Source organism: Xiphophorus couchianus, chromosome 13, assembly GCF_001444195.1.
Source record: "Xiphophorus couchianus chromosome 13, X_couchianus-1.0, whole genome shotgun sequence".
NCBI classification, from domain to species: domain Eukaryota; kingdom Metazoa; phylum Chordata; class Actinopteri; order Cyprinodontiformes; family Poeciliidae; genus Xiphophorus; species Xiphophorus couchianus.
The window spans coordinates 23,438,948-23,461,874 of NC_040240.1; the positions used below are offsets into that span (position 1 = coordinate 23,438,948).

The 22,927-nt window shown below is 37.1% G+C and overlaps 1 protein-coding gene across 5 annotated transcripts in view; it reads right to left on the bottom strand.

The window, feature by feature from the left end:
- LOC114156476 (putative HLA class I histocompatibility antigen, alpha chain H) overlaps positions 1-22,927 on the bottom strand; it is a 71,690-nt gene that overhangs the window by 46,498 nt on the left and 2,265 nt on the right. For all 5 annotated transcript variants that reach the window (XM_028036933.1, XM_028036932.1, XM_028036934.1 and 2 more), the window contains exon 2: positions 6,520-6,786. In XM_028036933.1, coding sequence (XP_027892734.1) covers positions 6,520-6,786 — 267 coding nt within the window. The remainder of the gene's footprint in view (positions 1-6,519; positions 6,787-22,927) is intronic.

Genomic DNA, 22,927 nt, shown 5'->3' on the forward strand with positions numbered 1-22,927 from the left:
CCGATGAACAGGCTTAGCTCCAGTTTCAAGCAGCTTATTTCCTCGTTCGTGTGAAGAGACGGAAAAGTTAGACAAGAAAGAAGAAGCAGGTCAGGCGTGTATCTGAAGATCAGCAGGATTGAGAGTCACTTAAATCTGGGTTAAATAGCGTTAAGGAAGTGAAAGTTTAGTTTGGGAGGGAAATTAAAATATCAGACAAAATGCACTAAATGTAGTTTTCAATGTAAAAACAAGTTTGAACGATGTTTTTTTTTGTTAAAATAAGAAAGACTGAATATAAGATGTAGATTAAAATTTATTTCACAAATTCCCTTCTTCCTTGTTTCCTATATATATTTTATTATTTCTCTTAAGTTCCTGTTTATATATTTCTAGTGTCATTTATTTGGGGAAAAAAGCTCAAATAACAGAAAAAAATGTATAATAATTTAAGGTTGTTTTAAAATTAAATTTGCTTGTTACATGTCTAAAAATATTACGCAACAATGAAAATTGTCACAAAATATTTTGGTTAGTCAGTGTCTGGTCACAGACTAACCAAACTAAACTCAAACCATTGGAAAGTCTTTATTCAGTTTAAATTCAAAAATACTTTATTGATCCCAAAGGAAAATTAAATGTAGCTTTAACTCATTAATTCAGATTACATTCCCTAAACTTTTGCTGACTCCTTGTCAGGGCATGAAGTTCATCCATCCTGTTCGCTGTAATCCAGGTTCCAAGGTGCAGATGAAGCAGCAGCTCACAGGATCTGTTACGGCCCAACGCCTTGTTTCTGTGTGAGCATCCACAGCACAGCTTTCCTTTCTTTTAGAAATGGTTATTGTAACATTGTTTTGCTTTTAAAAAGGAGCTTAATTGCTTTTGAATCTGTACTTTTATTAGTACAGGGAGACTGCACTAATACAGTATTAATATTTTCCATTTAAATCTTTACTAATACAGTCTCTGTTACAACTTTATTAGAGAAAATTATGCAAATATTGACACGTCTAGAAATTAAATTAGGACGTGTCATCATCATCACTGTAATGCAAATCATAGTCCAGTTTTTAATATTCAACAGTTAGATATTAATATCTTGGTAGCTAATTGGATCAGAACAGTTTGACATATATAAATTTGTTATGTTACACTAACCACAAAAGTATCTACTATCTCCATTTAAATCTATCTCTTAAATGGAGATAGTAGATACTTTTGTGGTTAATGTAACATAACAAATTTATATATGTTAAACTGTTCTGATCCAATTAGCTACCAAGATATTAATATCTAACTGTTGAATATTAAAAAAACACACATCACCTTCAGCAGCAGCTGGACATAGAGCCTGATCGGCCCATTGGCTACGGAGCGTTTGGAGTCGTCTGGTCGGTGACGGATCCCAGAAATGGAAAGCGAGTGGCTCTCAAAAAGATGCCCAATGTCTTCCAGAATCTTGTGTCTTGCAAAAGGGTCTTTCGGGAACTGAAGATATTGTGTTTCTTCAAACATGAAAATGTTTGAAGAAACATTTGAAATTAATTATTTTAATAGTAAAATAATTATTTACTATTATTTATATGTCTGCAGCTGGCATATTAATCACTGATTCTTTCACATAAGTAAACTTAGAAACCAGACAAAATGCAGATAAACTCCACTGGTCAGAATTATTGTTTGAATAAAAAGTTTATTATTATTTACAGAACCCAAAACAATGGCAACACTTCTAGACAAAAATGTCAAAACTACTTTATTTAACAGTATTTGAAATATCCATTCAAGTCCAGTTTATTTCTACATTTCAGCAACAAGGCAGTTCAAAAGGCTTTGCTTTATAAATACACAAAAATACAAAGTCATAAAAGACTCAATTAACAATTAAAACACTGCATTTTGTCAAGTGGCATCATTACCCATCAGAATGTAACACACAGTTGGATAAAGCCTTCATTATCCAACAAGCTTATCTGCTTATCCCTTGTGAGGTCGGGAAGGTGCTGGTACCACCAACAGGTGAGAGGCGGAGCCACAACTGGTCACCAGTCCATCACAGGCATTTGAACCAGTTAGTGTTAATGTTCCTCAATTTTAAAACTGGATTTCTTAGACATCTGTTGAACATCAGTAACATGTCAGCAACACATTTCTTGTGTCAGTTTAGACTATATTGATGAATCTGCAAAGAGAATAAAACAAAGATTTAGTTACACAGAAATGCTGGAATTAAACACATTTAACTAAACAGGTAAATTTACAGAAAGCTGAGATAAAATCAAAACTTGTCTGTTTAAGACTAAATTCCAAGTGACCCAAAGATAAATCCAAACACAGAAATGGCTCAAAATTTAAATGATTTTTGTCTCCTTTTCATTTTCTTTTTGTTTTAATTTTTCAGCTGTAAGAAACTTGCTTTGAGTTTTTGTTTTCCTTTCTGGGTGATTTTCTTTTAAACATTTTTAAACAGGAAGCAGTTTTTTCAATATAATCAATTAAAACAAACCATCAAATCAAAAATAGACATCAATAACTTTCACCTAGGAAAACCGTCCCTATTTGACAGCATCAACAAAATCACAAAGTCTACAAAAACACTCTCAAACCTAAACAAACTAAAATCTTCTACCAATAATGCACCTCAAATTCTGATCACTAAATTGGAAAAGATCATACTATCCACACAGATAATCAATTTTGGAATAATGTCTGCCATAACATTTTCAGCATGTCCAACAACTCCAAGATATCATTGATACAATATAAAATAATCCATAGAAAACAAATCACACAGCCCAGGATGCACATCAAGAGCCTTACAGACTCAGACGTTTACACACACAGTTCACTAAATACAGCTGATGACCAGCTCCAACCATTCTGGCTCTGTCCACCAAAACTAAACTTCTGGAAAGAAACAATCACCAAACTGTCTCAAATCTCTGGCCACAACATCCCACAATCCCCTCTGTCTGTTTACTTGGTAATCTGGATGAACTGAACATGAACTCCATCAGACAAAACTCCACTGCTTGTGACCCTGACTATCGCCAAGAAAACAATACAGATTAACTGAAACATAGGAAAAAATCAGTAGCTCACAATGTCTAGATCTACTTACATAACAGATATCAATGGAGCAACAGTTGGCAATACATATAAACTAATTCAAATAGTTTAATAAAATATATTCTGTGTTTTTAGATGACATTTCATTGCTGGTGAGTTAATGCCGAGGCAGAGGACCAAGGGAGAAGAGGGAAATCAGAGAGCCAAATAATAAGACTCAGTGTTTTTTCCTTATTCTTTATTCTTTATTTATTTATTCTTTGTTCTTGCACATACTTTTACTTAATTATTTTCTATATGTTTGCTTTGTTCAACATTCATCAACTCACTTCTTGGTGTTGACCTGTTTTGGTTTTTTCATGCATATGGAAGGAATTTGGTTTCTTCTGGAGGCTGACCGTTCACCACAGCTATAAAGTCAAAAAGTGTGAATAAATGTAAAATATACAGAAAGATCTCCAGCAACATAAGATAGAAATACTTTCAGAAAATACAGATAGTGAGTGGTTTTATTTGTTTACTTACGATGAGGTGGACGCCTGGCTGAAACAAAAGAGATAAAGAGCAACTTTAGATCTTACCTTTAAAAAAAACTTTCTTTTCTGCTTTATTTTTACAGAAATCACACAGTGGCCATTTTTAGGTGAAAATACATCTAAGCAAATAATTCACTACTAATTTAACTGGGCTAAATTTAGTAGTTATGTGATCTAAAAGTCAGACATTTTTGAACATCTAGAATCAGTTTTAGCCAACATTAAAATTTAAATAACATAAAAAAAGAAATTAGTCTCAAACTCAAGGCTCCTAAGTTACTGTCCAAGTCCTCCTACCAGATAAGTTACAGAATATTATAATATATTAATTCAATGACGTGTGTTGTGTGATTATTATCTTAATGTTATGGCTAAATTGAGAAGTTTTTTGCAATTAGAAAGGATCCATTTCTCAGAGATTTTTTTGAATGCTGAATAATTTCTGTTTGTAACAAACTTGGTCACAGAAGAGATGCTGCTGCATGAGAGTCATTTCTGTTTGGAAATTACAATTCATGCCAATTAACTGACATTTATATTTTTATGAAAACAAACTAAACGTCATCTCCAGTGACATCCAACAGCAGCATGTACAGCTACACTTTTAATTCCAGTTCAGTATAAATAACATTTCATCATGAACTTACAAGCATTCAATAAATTTTAGGTTCAAATATTTAAAAAAATAATAATAATTTCTTGCACACTGATATTATTGCCACAAAAGTACAAAACTGGTTTATACTGAATCAAATGAATCAAATTTTCTGGTATTTTTCAATGATTTGCAGCTTTTTCATGGACTTAAGCCTAATTTTCAACCACTTTTAAAGCAGGAAGTCTTGCTTGGTCTATGCACAGATAAAATGGCTCTAAACTACAGCTACACATGGACGCATCATTGACTCATGTCTAAATTAAGTCTATATTTAGATTTACCATTTAAATCAGGTCTATTTGTATCTAAAAACCAACAATCAAAATATCCATTTCTCACCGTTCATCTTCTTGTAAATAATGAATCCAATCACAGCAATGAGACCAAGAACAGCCACAGCAACAACAACAGGGATGATCACATTGGTGATATTTGCTGTTGAGAAAACAAACCAGGTCACATTCAGAGAGAGTAACAGGTTTCATCATGTCTCTTATCCCACTTTGTCTAAACATCATGATGTTTTAGCTTTTCTCATCTTTTGCTTGTTCTGATTTCTGTTCTCTTGATTTTTCTTGTACTAAACACAAACACCTCAAATATTCAATGTATCGTTTTTCAGTCATTTTTAAAAATTGTTCACTTCATTAGAATATAAATGGATTTTCAAGTTTTATAAATGAATGTAGAGAAAGTTACACAAAGTCAAATATAACCTAAAACCAATAAGGTAAACAGTTTCAGATGAAGCTGGTGTTGATTTTACACTTGTAAAAACAAAAAGAAGCACAAACACTTAGAGCAGATTGTATTAGCAGCACATCACTTGTTTTAACTTTTATTTTATGGTACATGCTTAGATAATAATCCCGAGATAAAAGATTGTGTCTCTGACCTAAAACTGAATGTAAATCTAAAAACACAATTAATCAGTCAGAACATTGTAATAATCAGATATTTAACAGCAAACAAACGTGTCATTTTATATAATTACTTACGTTCATTAGTCAAGATTCTTGTTTTCTCCAGTCTACTGGTCATGTCTTCATTGACTCCAGAGAGCTGAAACACACATTCATACTTGATCCAGTCTCCAGTTGCAACAGATGACAGATCGATGTCAACATTCATCTGGAAGGTTCCATCATTGTTAGGGAGAATCTCTCCTTTTTCCACACCATCATGAATCTCCTCTCCATCTTTCCTCCAGAACATATAAGCTCTGTCGGGGTAGAAACCTGTAGCAAAGCAACCGACTGGAGAGGATGAAGATTTCTGGAGGAGAGAAACTGATGGACGAACTGCAGAGCATATGGAGCAAACATTTTTAGTTATTTTATAAAGAACTAATTCATATTAACAATATAGATTTCAGCTTACAGAGAAAACTTGATTTATGAACAATGCATTAAAAACGGGTTGAAAAGGCCTATATCGCCATGGAAACTGATGAAGTTTATATAAAACAAGGGGAACGTATAAATGTAACTATGTGCATTAAACTACATTATGTTCTGTAATACCTGTTCTCATCACTGATCTCTTCCCATAATTCACATATTTCTTCAGCCACTCAACACATGTTTTAGTTAAGTAAAACTTCTCAAGTTCTTTAATCTTTCTATCATTGTTCCATCTGTTTCCGGTGATGACAGCTTGTGGGTTTGGAGCGATCCATCGATGTGTCTGTGGATCCAGTGTGATTAAATCTTCTCCATCACAACCAAACTGATCATAACCTTTGACCTCTCCGGTCTCATCATCCCACTCACACCCATACATCTGCTGAAAGACGTGAACTCCTGAGACAAAGAGACATCAGTGAGTTTAAAACACAATCCATTAATTTGTCCCATCTCAGTGTAAGACTCTTCTATCAAAAATAAACTCCTAAACTTTTGGACAAATTAACTAAATAAATGAACAAAATGCCAACTTTGCATTTATACCTTCCCTCATTTTGTTCATCATGTGTTTATAACTCCAAATGGGACAATAGCCACAAATAATTAAACAGTTACAGCTTTATGTTCCAAAAGTTTAATGTTATGGTTTTAAGGCAGGAATTGTTATAGAAACAGTTGATCAAGTTTCAGAATACAGGAACGCAGAAAAACTTGTTGGAAATTTACTGGATTAGAAACAGAAGTAAAAACCTTTAGATGCACAATAACTAAAATCATGTATAAAATAATCACTGACATGATAATTTACACAAACAATGTGGGAAACTTAAAAAATATGTGATATGTACAAAGTGAATCATGAACAAACCTCCAGTCTTGTTGAAACGTAATTTTGCAATTTCTAGGTTGTATTTGAAGGTTTGCTGTTTAACCCGACATGTAAGAGTTTCCTCCTTCCAGTAATTTGGATGTTCTGAACTCAGTTCATCCATCCAATCCTGTTTAGGAATATTTTTGTTGATGTTGCTGTCACAGTAACTTATCTGAACATCATCCACCAACCCAACAGAGACGTATGATGGGAAGTTTTCTATTCCTGAAGATGCCGTGTAGAAATACTTCAGAGAGTGGGTCACTGTAAGAAAAAGACATTTCTGAATATTTTAACTTTACTCTATTATTACTCATTCCTAACATAAACCCACTTCATCAGGTTCTGTTCTGATAGATGAAAAAATATAAAACACATCTAGTTTTTCATATTTTGCTTACTTATCTGTCCATAACTTCAAATTAAAGCAGATTAGCAGCAACACAAGCTCACTTTGAAATAATGGATCTAACCTTTAGAAATTTTGAATATCTTTGCTAAATTGTGATCATTTCATTATCAGTATACATTACATTTTCAACATACATTAATAATTAAGATTCCTTATATCAATTATAATATTATCTGAGCAGAACCCCAAATCGACCAAACTAACCATCACAATATTTAATATTATTCTAAAACTTCTCTCATATCAATAGTAAAACTTTTCTCCATGTGGGAATCAGAAATTGTTTTACCCTTCAAAACAGCCTGTGTTTCCCATAAACATTTATTGGACTTCATTTCTTTATTTATAAGGAAATATAAGCTGGATGTAGGACCACTGGAACCGTTTTATTCTTTAAACTATTTAAACTGTTAGCAGATAAAAACATCTGCTAACATTTGTCTTGAGTTCATAATTGTTTACTCATCACAGTACGGAGACCGCCCTCGTAAAAATGTTCAATGATATTTTTATAAATATGGACTGTGGAAGAACCACAGTGCTAAGTAATGACAAATAATGATCAGGGAAATATTACGTTACATAAATTAATTCCATTTCTTGCGTATATTATTAACTGTTCAGAACAAGCAAGAAATAAAACTGAGAAGATTAAAATTATAGTGAAAGCAGCTACTAAATCTTTTAAGGTAAAAGATTTGTCTTGGGAAAAAATATATGATGAGCTAAGACAAGGTGAAGGGTCAGCTGATCTTGAAGCGTCTCAAACAATTTCATAATTTTAATAGTACAGTGTGTTGTTGCGCAACACCCCCCCCCCTCCTTTCTGTCTCTACTCTCTCACTCTCGTACTTCCTCTTCTGAGAGGGGAGATGTGCTACCAGCTCTCCGTCTAACGGGTCCGTTGAGTTTCCTAAATCTGCTGGGATTTACCCTGTCCAGAACCGAAGTAAACTCTGTTTAAGCTGGTTTCGAGAAACGATTCGCCTGGTTATCTGACGGCCTACATCCAGGTGTCCCACCCTTCTTCCCCCTGTGAATTAGCCAGACTGAGCAGCCTACAGCCAACTAGTTTCACAGAGCACACCTGTTAACGGTCGCTCGTTCTCTATTTTGCAACTTGCATTTGTTATTGAACCAGGTAGGTTTTAGTGACTCGGGCGAGTCCCAAGGATGAGGTTTTAAATATGGGCTACCAGCAACCTAAAAACATTTTCCACCTCTTCCTCTCCAGAATCAAACATCATAGCTATTTTACAACCATCAAAGAACTTTAAGGTGACTCATTAACTGAATGTCCACAACATCTTTTAGATTTTCTTTATGCTAAATATTTTATTAGTAAGGCATTTTTGCAAGGGTCAGTACAGCTTCATTCAGTAGCAAAAATAATCAAATAAGTAAAATCAATCATCTAGTCTATCTTTCCCTACTGCTGATACTGAGAACTAAAAAAGGGAACCTTAGAGAGAGACGGACGGAGTTTGGCGCCTCGAACCCCAGACCTGGCACGATGATGAAGAAGGTGTTGCAACAGGAGGAAGATGTTGATCGATGAAGGCCAGGATCTCCGCAGGTCTGATGAGCCTCCTCTCCGCATGGATGCTGAGGTCACACAGGACTTGGTGCTGGCAGGAAAAAAGGCACCAGTTCTTCTTCCTTGTCTTTGTCTTCATCTTTGTCTTTGGGGTCAGAACCCAGCCGATGAGAGAAGTGCGATTCGAAGCCACAGATTGTGGGCCAGACGGGTTGGTCTCCATGTGCAGGACAGTCTCCGGCTCCGTGGCCCCGGCTCTTCTTCAGCTGCAGAGTTCTTTGTCCATCTCGATCTTGGCTCGAAGCTGCCCGGAGGATCCAACAAAAGGTTCCTCTTTTGCACTCACCTTATATAGGGATCATCTGTCTGCTTAGACAGATGATCTCATATCCGTCACTGTCTTAAGAGACATCATGTCATGATGTCTGTGCCAATGTCTCAGGGCTGCTCAACCTCCTGTTTCCATATAAGGTGCTGATCATCTCTGCTCTCCTGTTAGTTCCCCTGTTTCCCTTCCTGTCACCTTTCACCTACCATCTACCTCCAACATATCAGTGATGTTTAATTGCAGTTTTACAACCTTTTACACCATTTCAAGTTCAATGTCAAAATCACATTTATATCACATTTATTTTCTTTAGCTTCTCTGATTTAGCATTCATTTATAATTTTATAACCATAACTTATTAATTATTCTTATTATAATCTTAATGTGAGTTATTACAGATGTTTTCTGAAAAGAAACCAAGAATAATCTATTATTCTAATTATTTGATACCAAAGTTACATTTGCTTGTTTTTCTTATAAGTGTTCTCACAAATGTAAGTGTAAGTATTATTACAATTAAACCAATATTAATATAAGTATTTTACTTTGAATCTTATCCAATTACTAATAATGTTTAGATTTCATTCTTTAAAACTTTCATGCTTTAAACTAAGAAATAGTCTCAGCTATTTTTATAAATCTGCAGGCTGGAAACTTCCTCTTTTTCCAGGAAACCTGCTTTTCCTGTTTAATGACTCTCTCTGACTGACTATGATTTCTTATGATTAGATAGAAAAAAGTAGAATTAAAGCAAAGTTTGCATGAGACAAAAACAACACACACAACTAGATTTATTTTATTGACACTTAAGTCTAATGTTGGGCCTTGATGTCACTTGAGTGATTCATTTTAAAGATAACTTTATTTATTATTACTGTTAAACTAACTTTATTGACACTTAAGTCTACTGCTGGGCCTTGATGTCACTTGAGTGATTCATTTTAAAGATAACTTTATTTATTATTACTGTTAAACTAAAATCTCCAGCATGGGGAAGTGGGATGAGCTCGGATTTTCTTGACACCCCCTCCACGAGGTCAGACCTTTCACATGCTGGGAGTCCATCACCCTCCTGCAGTTCGCCGTCCTCATCCACTAGAAAGAGAAGAGGTTCGTCAGGGATGTGAAGATGCAGATTCTTCATCCTCAGTTTTCACAGAGGGCTCGGTGTAGTCATCAAAACTCCACTTCTCTTGACACCCCCTCTTTGGAGTTTTGATTTCCCCCATGAGGTGATGAATGTCGAAGAAAACTTGGATCGCTCTGATTCTTCTACAGGAACCTTCGCTGGATGAACTGTCGGTTCTTCAGGATGTGGAATGGTTCTTTAGGGAAGATGGGCTGAGACAGAAGGCCTCAAAAAAAAAACTTTTCTGGCTGTTCAGCAGAGCAAAGCAAAAAGCATAAGCATCATGACGCTTTATCCGTAATCATGATCCTATTCCATAGCTGGGGTCGTTAAGGGGTACTGGAGTTGTCAGAGGCATCAGGAATTGTCCAATTAAAAAACTGCAGTCTTTGGACCCGTTCATCAAAACTTACAGCCAGGTTGAAGTGTGATGAAGGTGGAAAAAACACAAAAACAAAACAGTTCCTTCTGTGGATGCAATCCATCGTGTGGGACACAATTAAGTCCTCCGGTTGCTTGTAGGCTTGTAAAATAAGCTTCTGATGCCATGCATTGAGGGGTGAATTCAGCTTGCGTTTGGTTTGATAACACACATAGACTGTAAAACATTTGAGCCGTCTTCAATTGTTTCTACTATCTTCTATTTGTTAAGTCAAATAGATTCAGCAAGTTTTAGATTTTAAATCTAAATGTGTGAGTCCATTAAAGATAAATTTAATCGTAAGTTGTTTTAAGCATTTATTCATTCTGCAATCCTCTAAGAGTCGAATAAACTAGAGTTCCTAGGTCATCAAAAAAAAAAAAAAAAACCCTGTTCATACTAGATGTTTCTGAGCAGAATTCATTGTGATGTACAAAAAATTTTTTCAGATCAGAAATTTTATTAATGCAATTTGAAACAAAAATCTAAATAATTCTAAAGTAAAATAGGCATTTACTTTAACTCAATATTGTGAATGAAACTAACAGAGAAATGTCTGCTCCTTTACTAGGTGACAATAGTTTTCTCCCTCCTATTGTGAAATAACTATTTTGTTTAAATTTAAGGCATTAAGTAAAACGCAGAATTCAAGACAAAAAAATTCTAGATAACTTGTCTCTTGTTGTTAAATCAACTTCATAAACTAACTTCTGAGATAAAACCAAAACAATTTTGTGGACTTGAACTACATTTTCAAGGCAGCAGGTGGACTCTCATTTTCAAATTAAACCACCTTCAAATGTTTCACAGTGTACAAGTGGCATCTTCTTTTCTTTAAAAAACAGATTTCCATCCATACCTTCCAGGTGTTGGGTCTGACTTCAATGCCTTGTTACAGAATTGATCTTGGTGATTTTCTATGACGCCGCTTCTTCCTCACGACTTCAGCCCCTTTTCCAGTTTAATCCATCAGGTTGTGACAGGAGTTCTTCTTTAGCATAGTCCAATTTCTTCACGGCCCTCCCAGTCCAAAGCCTTGAAGTTGTTCTTTGAACGGCAACCTTCCCGTAATAGTGGCCAGTCTAATGTAGGATGGCATGGTGCTTGATTCTCTGGCCATCTTCCCGTAATGTTCTGGTTCGCTGTAGCTAAGAACTGGCTTGAGCACTGCTTCCTCATGGACCCCTTTCTTCATCAGTAGTACTGTGTTGAAGTTCAGTACTTACTTCACAAAATCTTGGGCGTTGAATCTCAGCTTGATCCCCGTAGCTGCAGGCCGATCTTGAGCTTTAATCCAAACTCTCTGCCCTGTTTTCAGTGACACTTCAAGCTGCAACTTCCCTTTTCCTTCCTAAGCAAAAAGGAGAAGTGTCTTCGCCTCCCTGCTTTCTGTGACGTGAACGGAGTTCCTCTGCAGGGGAAGACCTGCTCTTCTAGCAGTTGTCACTGTGTCCATCAGCACCAAGAGGTACTTCTCACCTCTCTTTCCTGTTGTCCCCATTGGCTCTGCTACATCCATGCAGACTGAACCCCATGGGACTGTGCTCTTGATGAACAAAGCTTCCATCCGCTGCCCTCGGCGACCTGCGTTGTATTGACCACACACTTCACAGTCCCTCAGCACGCGTTGGACTTGTTTCACTGGGATCCAAAGATCTTGCTCCTCCAGCTCCTTACGGGTAGGTCGCACGCCTGCATGTCCAAGGGCCTCATGCACGCTCCGCACGACCTCGACCACGTACTCTTCTGGGACCTCCCGTCCTCTGGGAGTACTGTCCCACTTCTCGGTACCGACAAAGACGATCTTCCTTTGTTGGACATAACAGTCCACTTCATCATTCCCACGCCAATGAGCTCCCTCATGCGTGTGTGCTCTTTGATGCTCAACTTCTATCTCCAACTGCATTTTTAGCTCAGCAATCTTTTTCCACAAATCTTTGTGTGCCACGGGCTTGCCCTTTGCAGTCTCGAAACCATTTTCTTCCCAAATGGCCAAGTCCTCTCTAAGGGCCTGAGCACAGTAGTAACTGTCAGTTACTAACCTGGCACTCTTGATTTTCCTTTTCACCAGCTCCAGCAATCCTTCCAGTACTGCCGTTACTTCTCCGGCTTGAGCACTACCGGGAGCTTTTCCTTTCTGACGGCATTTCTCTCTGGCATCCTGCTTCAGAATAAATCCCCAGTATGCCGACTGGTCGGACCCCTTTCTGGATCCATCGGTGTAGATTGTCCATTCCGGTTGTTCTGGCTTCTCAGATGTCTCTTGCGGTCGTTTCTTACTGGTGGGTTGTGCTGGCCCAATTTCAAGCTCCGGGTCCAGCAGGATGTCTTTAACCATGTCTGCGTCTGTGTGATGATGTCAGCTGCTGGTGTTTGTTCCTCTGTTGCCGGATGTCTTCTCGATGGCTGCAGTGGAGGACGCGGTGTGCTTCCTCATCCATCGTCGGCTGATGACACCTTTCTCCGTCTCCTCTGCATGGTTGCTGGCTGGTCTGGTCAGCATTACATCACGAACCACTCCAGCAAGAGTGAGCCAGCTTTCCTTTGTCAGGGGTTGATGTTTCAGTTCCTCATTCTTGGAACCAACTTCCCCACTTGCTTCAGGTCTGAGTCACAGTAGCTGTGTAGAAGCTGATGCAGTTCTGTTGAGGTCTCCTCCTTTTCCAAACGATCTGGACGGCCGGCTTCCTCCGGTTTCTTCCCCAGATTTTCCTCCTCGAAGTGATCATCCATCACTCCGTCTCTCTGTCGGTTCAAGTTGTCTATCCCCCAAAGCCTCTCTTTAGCCTTCGAGCAGGGATGGGTCTAGACTATGTTGGCTACTAGCTTCACTGTCTGGATCCGGTCATTTATCCTCAGTAGGAGCCTTCCCTCACCTGTATGCCATACAGTTACTGCAAGGGTTGTGACTGACGGCCTTATCAGTCACCATTAACTCTATTCCTTAAGAGTTAACAAGCCAAGTGAGCTATTCAGATCCTCACATCTGTTTTTACTAACTTGGCCATAGGGCCCTCCTACTCCGTTGGACTGGGCCCCACGTTGGGCGCCACTTGTTGTTGCGCAACACCCCCCCCCCTCCTTTCTGTCTCTACTCTCTCACTCTCGTACTTCCTCTTCTGAGAGGGGAGATGTGCTACCAGCTCTCCGTCTAACGGGTCCGTTGAGTTTCCTAAATCTGCTGGGATTTACCCTGTCCAGAACCGAAGTAAACTCTGTTTAAGCTGGTTTCGAGAAACGATTCGCCTGGTTATCTGACGGCCTACATCCAGGTGTCCCACCCTTCTTCCCCCTGTGAATTAGCCAGACTGAGCAGCCTACAGCCAACTAGTTTCACAGAGCACACCTGTTAACGGTCGCTCGTTCTCTATTTTGCAACTTGCATTTGTTATTGAACCAGGTAGGTTTTAGTGACTCGGGCGAGTCCCAAGGATGAGGTTTTAAATATGGGCTACCAGCAACCTAAAAACATTTTCCACCTCTTCCTCTCCAGAATCAAACATCACAGCTATTTTACAACCATCAAAGAACTTTAAGGTGACTCATTAACTGAATGTCCACAACATCTTTAGATTTTCTTTATGCTAAATATTTTATTAGTAAGGCATTTTTGCAAGGGTCAGTACAGCTTCATTCAGTAGCAAAAATAATCAAATAAGTAAAATCAATCATCTAGTCTATCTTTCCCTACTGCTGATACTGAGAACTAAAAAAGGGAACCTTAGAGAGAGACGGACGGAGTTTGGCGCCTCGAACCCCAGACCTGGCACGATGATGAAGAAGGTGTTGCAACAGGAGGAAGATGTTGATCGATGAAGGCCAGGATCTCCGCAGGTCTGATGAGCCTCCTCTCCGCATGGATGCTGAGGTCACACAGGACTTGGTGCTGGCAGGAAAAAAGGCACCAGTTCTTCTTCCTTGTCTTTGTCTTCATCTTTGTCTTTGGGGTCAGAACCCAGCCGATGAGAGAAGTGCGATTCGAAGCCACAGATTGTGGGCCAGACGGGTTGGTCTCCATGTGCAGGACAGTCTCCGGCTCCGTGGCCCCGGCTCTTCTTCAGCTGCAGAGTTCTTTGTCCATCTCGATCTTGGCTCGAAGCTGCCCGGAGGATCCAACGAACGGTTCCTCTTTTGCACCCACCTTATATAGGGTTCATCTGTCTGCTTAGACAGATGATCTCATATCCGTCACTGTCTTAAGAGACATCATGTCATGATGTCTGTGCCAATGTCTCAGGGCTGCTCAACCTCCTGTTTCCATATAAGGTGCTGATCATCTCTGCTCTCCTGTTAGTTCCCCTTTTTCCCTTCCTGTCACCTTTCACCTACCATCTACCTCCAACATATCAGTGATGTTTAATTGCAGTTTTACAACCTTTTACACCATTTCAAGTTTAATGTCAAAATCACATTTATATCACATTTATTTTCTTTAGCTTCTCTGATTTAGCATTCATTTATAATTTTATAACTATAACTTATTAATTATATTTATTATAATCTTAATGTGAGTTATTACAGATGTTTTTCTGAAAAGAAACCAAGAATAATACATGATTCTAATTATTTACTACTAAAGTTACAGTTACTTGTTTTTCTTGTAAGTGTTCTCACAAATGTAAGTGTAAGTATTATTACAATTAAACCAATATTAATATAAGTATTTTACTTTGAATCTTATCCAATTACTAATAATGTTTAGATTTCATTCTTTAAAACTTTCATGCTTTAAACTAAGAAATAGTCTCAGCTATTTTTATAAATCTGCAGGCTGGAAACTTCCTCTTTTTCCAGGAAACCTGCTTTTCCTGTTTAATGACTCTCTCTGACTGACTATGATTTCTTATGATTAGATAGAAAAAAGTAGAATTAAAGCAAAGTTTGCATGAGACAAAAACAACACACACAACTAGATTTATTTTATTGACACTTAAGTCTAATGTTGGGCCTTGATGTCACTTGAGTGATTCATTTTAAAGATAACTTTATTTATTATTACTGTTAAACTAACTTTATTGACACTTAAGTCTACTGCTGGGCCTTGATGTCACTTGAGTGATTCATTTTAAAGATAACTTTATTTATTATTACTGTTAAACTAAAATCTCCAGCATGGGGAAGTGGGATGAGCTCGGATTTTCTTGACAAGTGGAATGCTTGGAGTTTAATAGCAAATGGTCAAGAATTTAAAGGTTTCATTAGTAATTTAAATCCTAAACCGGATATAGTATGTGTTCAAGAAACTTGGCTCAAGCCTTCATTACAGTTTAATATTAACGGTTATTCAGTTCTAAGTAGACAGGGAAAGTAAAAATGGAGGAGGGTGGGCTATTTTTATCAAAACTAACATAAAATTTATACAAATACCAATACAAATAGTGTCAGACTTAGAAATTACTGTTGCTGAAGTATGGACAAATGAAGGGAGTGTAAGTCCCTTGTAAGCAATTAGAAAAATCAAGACTTGTAGCAGTCCTAAAAAATTGGAGAGGGAAAATAGTGTGGTGTGGGGATTTTAATGCTTATAGCACATTATGGGGTGATCAAGATAATTATAATGGAGAGATTGTAGAAGAGTTCATAGAAGAAAAAGGTTTGATTGTTTTAAATAATGGAGAAGGCACTCGGGTGGATATTGTTAGAGGCAAGGAGTCTGCTATTGACTTGACATTGGTGTCTCAATCTATTGCTGATGTATGCAGATGGGAAATAATCAAAGAAAATACAATGGGGAGTGATCATTACCCAATAGCCATTAATATAGGGGTAGTTATGAAACAGGATCAGTCAAAGGTTGAGGGAAGGTGGAAGTTTGGGAGAGCAAATTGGGGTATGTTTGGAGTTATGAGTGAAGAATGCTTGGAAAAGGTAGATATAAATAATCCAATTAATGAGGTTAATTCTGAAATTAGCAAGGGTATAATAAATTCGGCCAAATTAAGTATTCCCAAAAGTAATGGGAATAGGAAAAAGAAAAAAAAAGTTCCTTGGTGGACAATAGAATGTTCAATAGTTATTAAACAGAGAAACAAAGCGTTTAAGATATTGAAAAAAATGATAAGCTTCCGAATTTGATAAATTATAAAAGAAAACAGGCAGAAGTTAGAAGAGTTATTAAAAGTGCTAAAAGAAATTATTGGAGAAAGTATTATGAATCTTTGGGGAAGATTTCAGCATTAGATAAAGTCTGGAATACTATTAAAAAAATGTCAGGGAATTCAAAAGAAATTTTTTTTTCAATAATAAAAGAGAATGGAAATAATATTATAGATAATAAAAGTAAGGCTGAGGTATTAGGGAAGATGTTTGCTAAGATACATAGTACAGAGAATCTAAATAATAGGGAAAAATTAGGATGTGAAACTACCAAACAGCGGAATATAGTATTAATTCAAAATGATGAGGATTATGATGATTATAGTAACAAGGAATTTTCCTTAGCTGAATTAGATAAAGTGTTGAGGAATTCTAGAAAATCGACACCTGGTAATGATCAAATCACTTATAATATGATGAGTAATCTTAGTGCTGTGAGTAAAGAAAAATTTTTAAAACTGTTTAATAAAAGTTGGGAAGAAGGAGTTTTGCCTGATAACTGGAAGGCTATTATTATTCCTATATGCAAACCTGGGAAAGATCCATGTTTAACTGAAAGTTATAGACCAATAGCCCTAACGTCGTGTTTAGGTAAAGTTATGGAGAAAATGGTAAATAATAGGTTAGTATATTTCTTAGAATCCAAGGGGAAAATAAAGGAATACCAATTTGGATTTAGAAAAGGAAGAAGTACGATTGATCCAGCAATATGTTTGGAACATGAAATTAGACGAGCTCAAGTTAATAAAGAGAGTGTGATAGCAGTGTTCTTGGATGTGGAAAAGGCTTATGATATGTTGTGGAAAGAAGGGTTGCTGATTAAATTAAAACTAACAGGTATAAAGGGTAAAATGTATAGATGGATTAAAAATTTCTTAACTGAAAGAAAGATAAGAGTGAAAATAGAAGGGGAAATTAGTTCAGAGTATCAAGTGGAAAATGGAACTCCCCAAGGGAGTATTATAAGCCCTATGTTATTTAATATAATGATTAATGATATTTTTAGTAATATAAATAAATCCTTAGGTGTTTCGCTATTTGCAGATGATGGTGTCATTTGGAAAAGGGGAAGGAACATTGAATATATAACACAGAAAGTGCAGGAAGCATTAAATAATATAGAAGAATGGGCGTTAGAATGGGGATTTAGGTTCTCAACATCTAAATCTAAATTTGTTGTTTTTTCAAATAAGAGAGTGAGTTGTAACGTGGAACTTAAATTTTATGGGAGTATAATAGAAAGGAGAGATGAAATTAAATATTTGGGGATATGGTTTGATAAAAAACTCACATGGAAAACGCACATAGATAAGATAGTGGTAAAAAGTAAAAGAATTTTAAATATTTTAAGATGTCTAGTAGGCAGAGAATGGGGAGCTGATAGGAAAGCATTAAGAACGTTTTATATTGGTCTAATTCGATCTATTTTTGATTATGGATGTATTTTATATAATTCAGCTTCCAATAAGTTATTGGAAAAGATAGACAAAATACAATATCAAGCGTTAAGGTTATGCTGCGGAGCGATGAAAACAACTCCAGTCTCGGCTCTACAGGTTGAGATGGGTGAGATGCCAATGAAGGTTAGAAGAGAACAAATAGCAGTAACATATTGGGCGAATATTAAAGGTCATAGCAAAAATTATCCTCCATATTTAACACTAAAACCATGTCAGGAAAAAGAAAAGAAGAATACAAATAGTTTTGGATGGGTAATTTTAAGTAAAATAGAAGAAATTGGGATTGATAAAGTTCAAGTTAGTTCAGTAGTTGTCTCTCCTGCCATCCCACCATGGGTTTTAGAACAGGCTGAAGTTGACTTAAAACTATTGGAAAAGGGAAGAGAGATGGAAAAGAATGAAGTGGAAAATTATATTAATAAAGAATATTCAAAATATATCCAAGTATATACAGACGCTTCAAAAATGTCAAATAATCAAGTAGGGATAGCGTTTATTGCTCCAGATTTAAATGTTATGGAAAATAAAAGAATTAGTGATAAACTAACAGTGTATACAGGCGAATTAATGGCAATTTTAATAGCCTTAGAATGGATAGAGGGAATAGGAAAAGGAAAGTTTGTAATTTGTTCAGATTCTAGTAGTGCATTAATTAGTATAAAAGGAATGAAATCGGAAGTTAGACAAGATATTATAGAGGATATAGTTCAGGTAATTTTCAGGGTTAAGAAGAAAGGATCTCAGATTAAATTAATTTGGATTCCTGCTCACATCGGTGTGGTAGGGAATGAATTGGCAGATAATTTTACTAAGAGAGCCTCTAATAAGGAAATTGTTGAGTTAAATATTAAAATAAGTAGGAATGAGATAAAAAGTGTTGTTAAGGAGTATATGAAGGAAAAATGGCAAGAACAGTGGGATAGAGGAGAAAAAGGGAGATTTTATTATAAAATTCAAAAAAGAGTTGGGGGGTATAGAAAAGATAATAGGACTAGAAGGGAAGAAGATATTATTTCCAGAATCAGATTTGGGCACACAAGGTTAAATAGTACTCTTAAGTTAATTAATAAACACAGTACAGGTTGTTGTGAGTATTGTGGAGAGATGGAAACAATACAGCATGTATTCTTAGAATGCAATAAGTATGTAAGGGAGAGAGAGATCTTGGTTAATAAGATGAATAATTGTAAATTAGATTTAGAAGAAATATTTCAGAAATCATCAGGAGATATAATATTTGAGAGTGTTTTTAGATTTCTAAGAAGGACGGGTATTATGGGGAGGGTATAAGCGTGTGATCCATACTCCAACCTGGAAGGTGGCGGTAATGCACCTGTAAGTTGTTTGCCAACCGCCATAAAATAATAATAATAAGAAGAATAACCACAGTGCTTGTGAAAAAGGCTGCCTAACAAACTGCCATGCTGAGCCCTGTAGGGGGCGGAGCTTGGAGCACCGGTGAGCAGATGAAGAAAGGGAGAGAAGATAAAAAAGGAACTGTAAAGTTTACCGTTCGCATTTTGTAATGCGAATGGTAAACTTGCTGTTTGCAATTTATTGTCACCTTCTTTTGATGTGTGTGCGTGGGAATGCGAGTAAGTAATATTGGAAGTTAATGACATTGTTTATTCAGCAGAGTATTTCAGTTTTGCTACTCAACGTGGGTTTTTTCGTGTTGTGTATTTATTTAGAAACGGGATGCTTGTAACCATTAATATTGCAGTTATTTAGTATGTGTGATATTGTTTCAGTCATTTCATTTAGGGATTATTCGGATACTGACATTGTATTGTTGTTTGTCTATTCTAGTACCACACCATTATGTCAAATTAAGAAATAAACAACAAGTGCAAGTTAAACCCACTGGAGTGCGACTCTGTGTTTCTTTGGAGTTCTAACCGGACTCACCACAGTGATCTGAACTTTTCCACTAGCAATTACAATCCCTAACTTTTAGTGCTGGTTCTGTTGGACCTCAGTGCAGCTTTTACCATGTTGATCATGACAAATTACTGAAACGACTGGAGAGTTGGGTCGTACTGTCAGGCTGAAACACTGAGTTCCTTCAAATATAGACTAAAAGCCAGATGTTTAGAGTTGAGTTTGAAACATAATCATGAAACATCAATAATCTGATGTACAATGATGGAAAAATCTAATGTTGTTGACTGTGCGTTATATGACTTTGTGATTTTATGTTTCTATGTTGTAAAGCACTTTGAAATGCCTTGTTGCTGAAAGGTGTTATACAAATAAAATTGTGTGTATCGTCACCTCTGTCACACACTTTGAATGCCAGGCACACATGTTCAGTTGACATGACGGCCCCTGTCAATCAGTCCAGTTTGTCCCAATTTGTCCTGAAGTAAACGTTCCATACCTGGAGGAACCTGACAAAGTTATCAGGTCTACTATGTGCTGCAGTCTGGCTATTAATTTCTTGATTTGCTAGTTAATTCAATGTAAAATGTGACAATAATCTGAAAAAATGATTACATGTTCTCAGTGGGAAACAAGCCCTTAAGACACGGTTTACCCAGAGCATTTAGATAGAGTTCATAACACTTTCAAAACTGCAGTGTAAGAGCCTTATGATTGAAATGAGCAGTTACTGATGTGGCAGGAGCACACGGCTTTGACACTTGGGTGGTGGGTGTGTCAAGGTGGGCGTGACTGTCACTAAGGTATGAATGGGAGCCATACTGATGCGTTGATTTTGTATGTATGAGGAAGCGGGTGCGCCGGTGGTGGTCATAATTTCTGTTGACCGTGCTGTAATGTAATTTATTGTTAGCCACATTGTAAGGTTTAGCCTGGTCAGTATGTGTCAGTCCTTGTAAAGTCTGAAGTACGGCTGTCGCAGTGGAATAAATTGATGATTGCAACAACCTGAAGCGACTTGGAGTGTATTGAAGCACGCGCCGGACAGTAAAAATTCACCGCGTTAACCCAGTGCGGCCCTCTACAACACCGTTAGTTTGCCGCACATTTATGCAGTCTGGAAAAATGTAAAAGATGGATAAATGCTTATGACCCACCTCATGAACAGCTGAATACTAGAGTCATCAATGATATTACAATAACATGTAATACTATTTGATGACAAAACCTTTATACAGGTTTTGAAATCCCATATAACTGCTACAGGTTCTGAATGGAAAGTTTCAGACCCAAAAATCTGTCCTGGTGTCTGAATCTGAACTTCTGTCATGTAACTGAAAGGTAACAGCTCACCTTATTTAATAAAAACTGGTGTAGATTCATTCAAAGAAATAATGACAGGTTTAAGAATGATTTACAAAACCAAATGTAAACAAGTTAATACCAGAGTCCATGAACATGAATATGTTCAGCTGGATCCATAGCCATGGATCCCAGCCACCCGGGCCACAGACTGTTTGTGCCGCTGCCATCAGGCAAGCGGTACAGGAATATATGGACTACAACAAATAGACTGAGAAACAGTTTCTTCCCCACAGCCGTCAGAGCCATTACTCCCTGCCGCCCCCCCCTCCCACACATATCATAACCTCGCAGTCATACATACATATCCCCCACCCCCACACAGCCATATTGTTCTGTACTTTGCACTGTCACATTATCTGTACTTTGCCATAATTGGACCTGCTGCTACTTCTTTGGTGTGGTTGAGTGCCTTTAGTTAATTTAGTTGTATATATTGTCATTATTATTATTGTGTGCTTGCTTATTTTTACTGTATATATTTGACCTTTTGCACGGGAGCTGCAATGGAAATTTCATTGAATTCTGTTCAATGACAATAAATGCTATCTAATCTAATCTAATGTTTCATCACCTCTGTTACACACCTTGTTCCTGTGTGCCTGGCACATTACAAAACATGCAGGTTTTGTCATCAAAACTGGTCAAATATGTGGAAGATTAAAACATATAATCGTAAAATAGATGACAAATATCCTCCAGCAATGCCAATTTTGAGCAGCAGGACAACCAAATGATTCCAGCTCATCATCACGTTACGGAGCAGCACTGATAAGATAAAATGCTGCAAGCAGCATTTTTAACTAATAAAAAACTCTCCAAGTGTGGCATGTATTAGACAACTCTGTAGACAACTCTACTGTAGGGCAGAACGAAAGTGGCGTAAAACTCAACTCTACGTTCATTGTGACATCTATAAAGAAAGACTACGTAGCTATCATTTAACACTAAAACATGCAAGAGAGGCTTTCTTTGCAGATGTCATAAACAAAAACATTAACAATGCTCGAGCTTTATTTGCAACAGTTGACAGAATCACAAACCCTCCTGTGACGTTACGCCTGAATTCCAATGTATTGCCGCCTGCAACCAGTTTTCCAGTTTCTTTTCAGAGAAAATTCAAAAAATCAGAGGATTAATCTGTACATCCACTATAAAGTCAGTACCAATGCTGTGACCAAACAAAACAAATACAGGAAAAATGACCCAATTCCAACTACTTAATTATAAAACCCTACAGGAAATTATAAGTCAACTAAGCTCCAGTTCCTACTGTCTGGATGTCCTAGATCTATAACTCTAGAACATTTCTTTAAGAAAGTCCTGCCTGTTATTGCTGCTGATCTGATCCAAATAGTAAACTCATCGCTCTCATCAGGCGTTTCCCCCCAGGCTTTGAAAACAGCAGTAATCAAACCACTGATAAAAAAGAACAATCTGGACAAATCACTAATGCAGAATTACAGGCCGACCTCTGACCTCTGACCTCCCATTCATCAGCAAAGTTATTGAAAAAGCTGTGTGTAAACAATTAACTAGCTTCCTAACTATAACCAACCGCTTTGACTCCTTCCAGTCTGGTTTCCATGGTTACCACAGCACAGAGACTGTCCTCGTAAAAGTGTTCAATGATATCCATATAAATACGGACTGTGGCAGAACCACAGTGCTGGTTCTGTTGGACCTCAGTGCAGCTTTTGACACTGTTGACCATGACATATTACTGAATCGACTGGAGAGTTGGGTCGGACTCTCCGGTCCAGTGCTTAACTGGTTTGA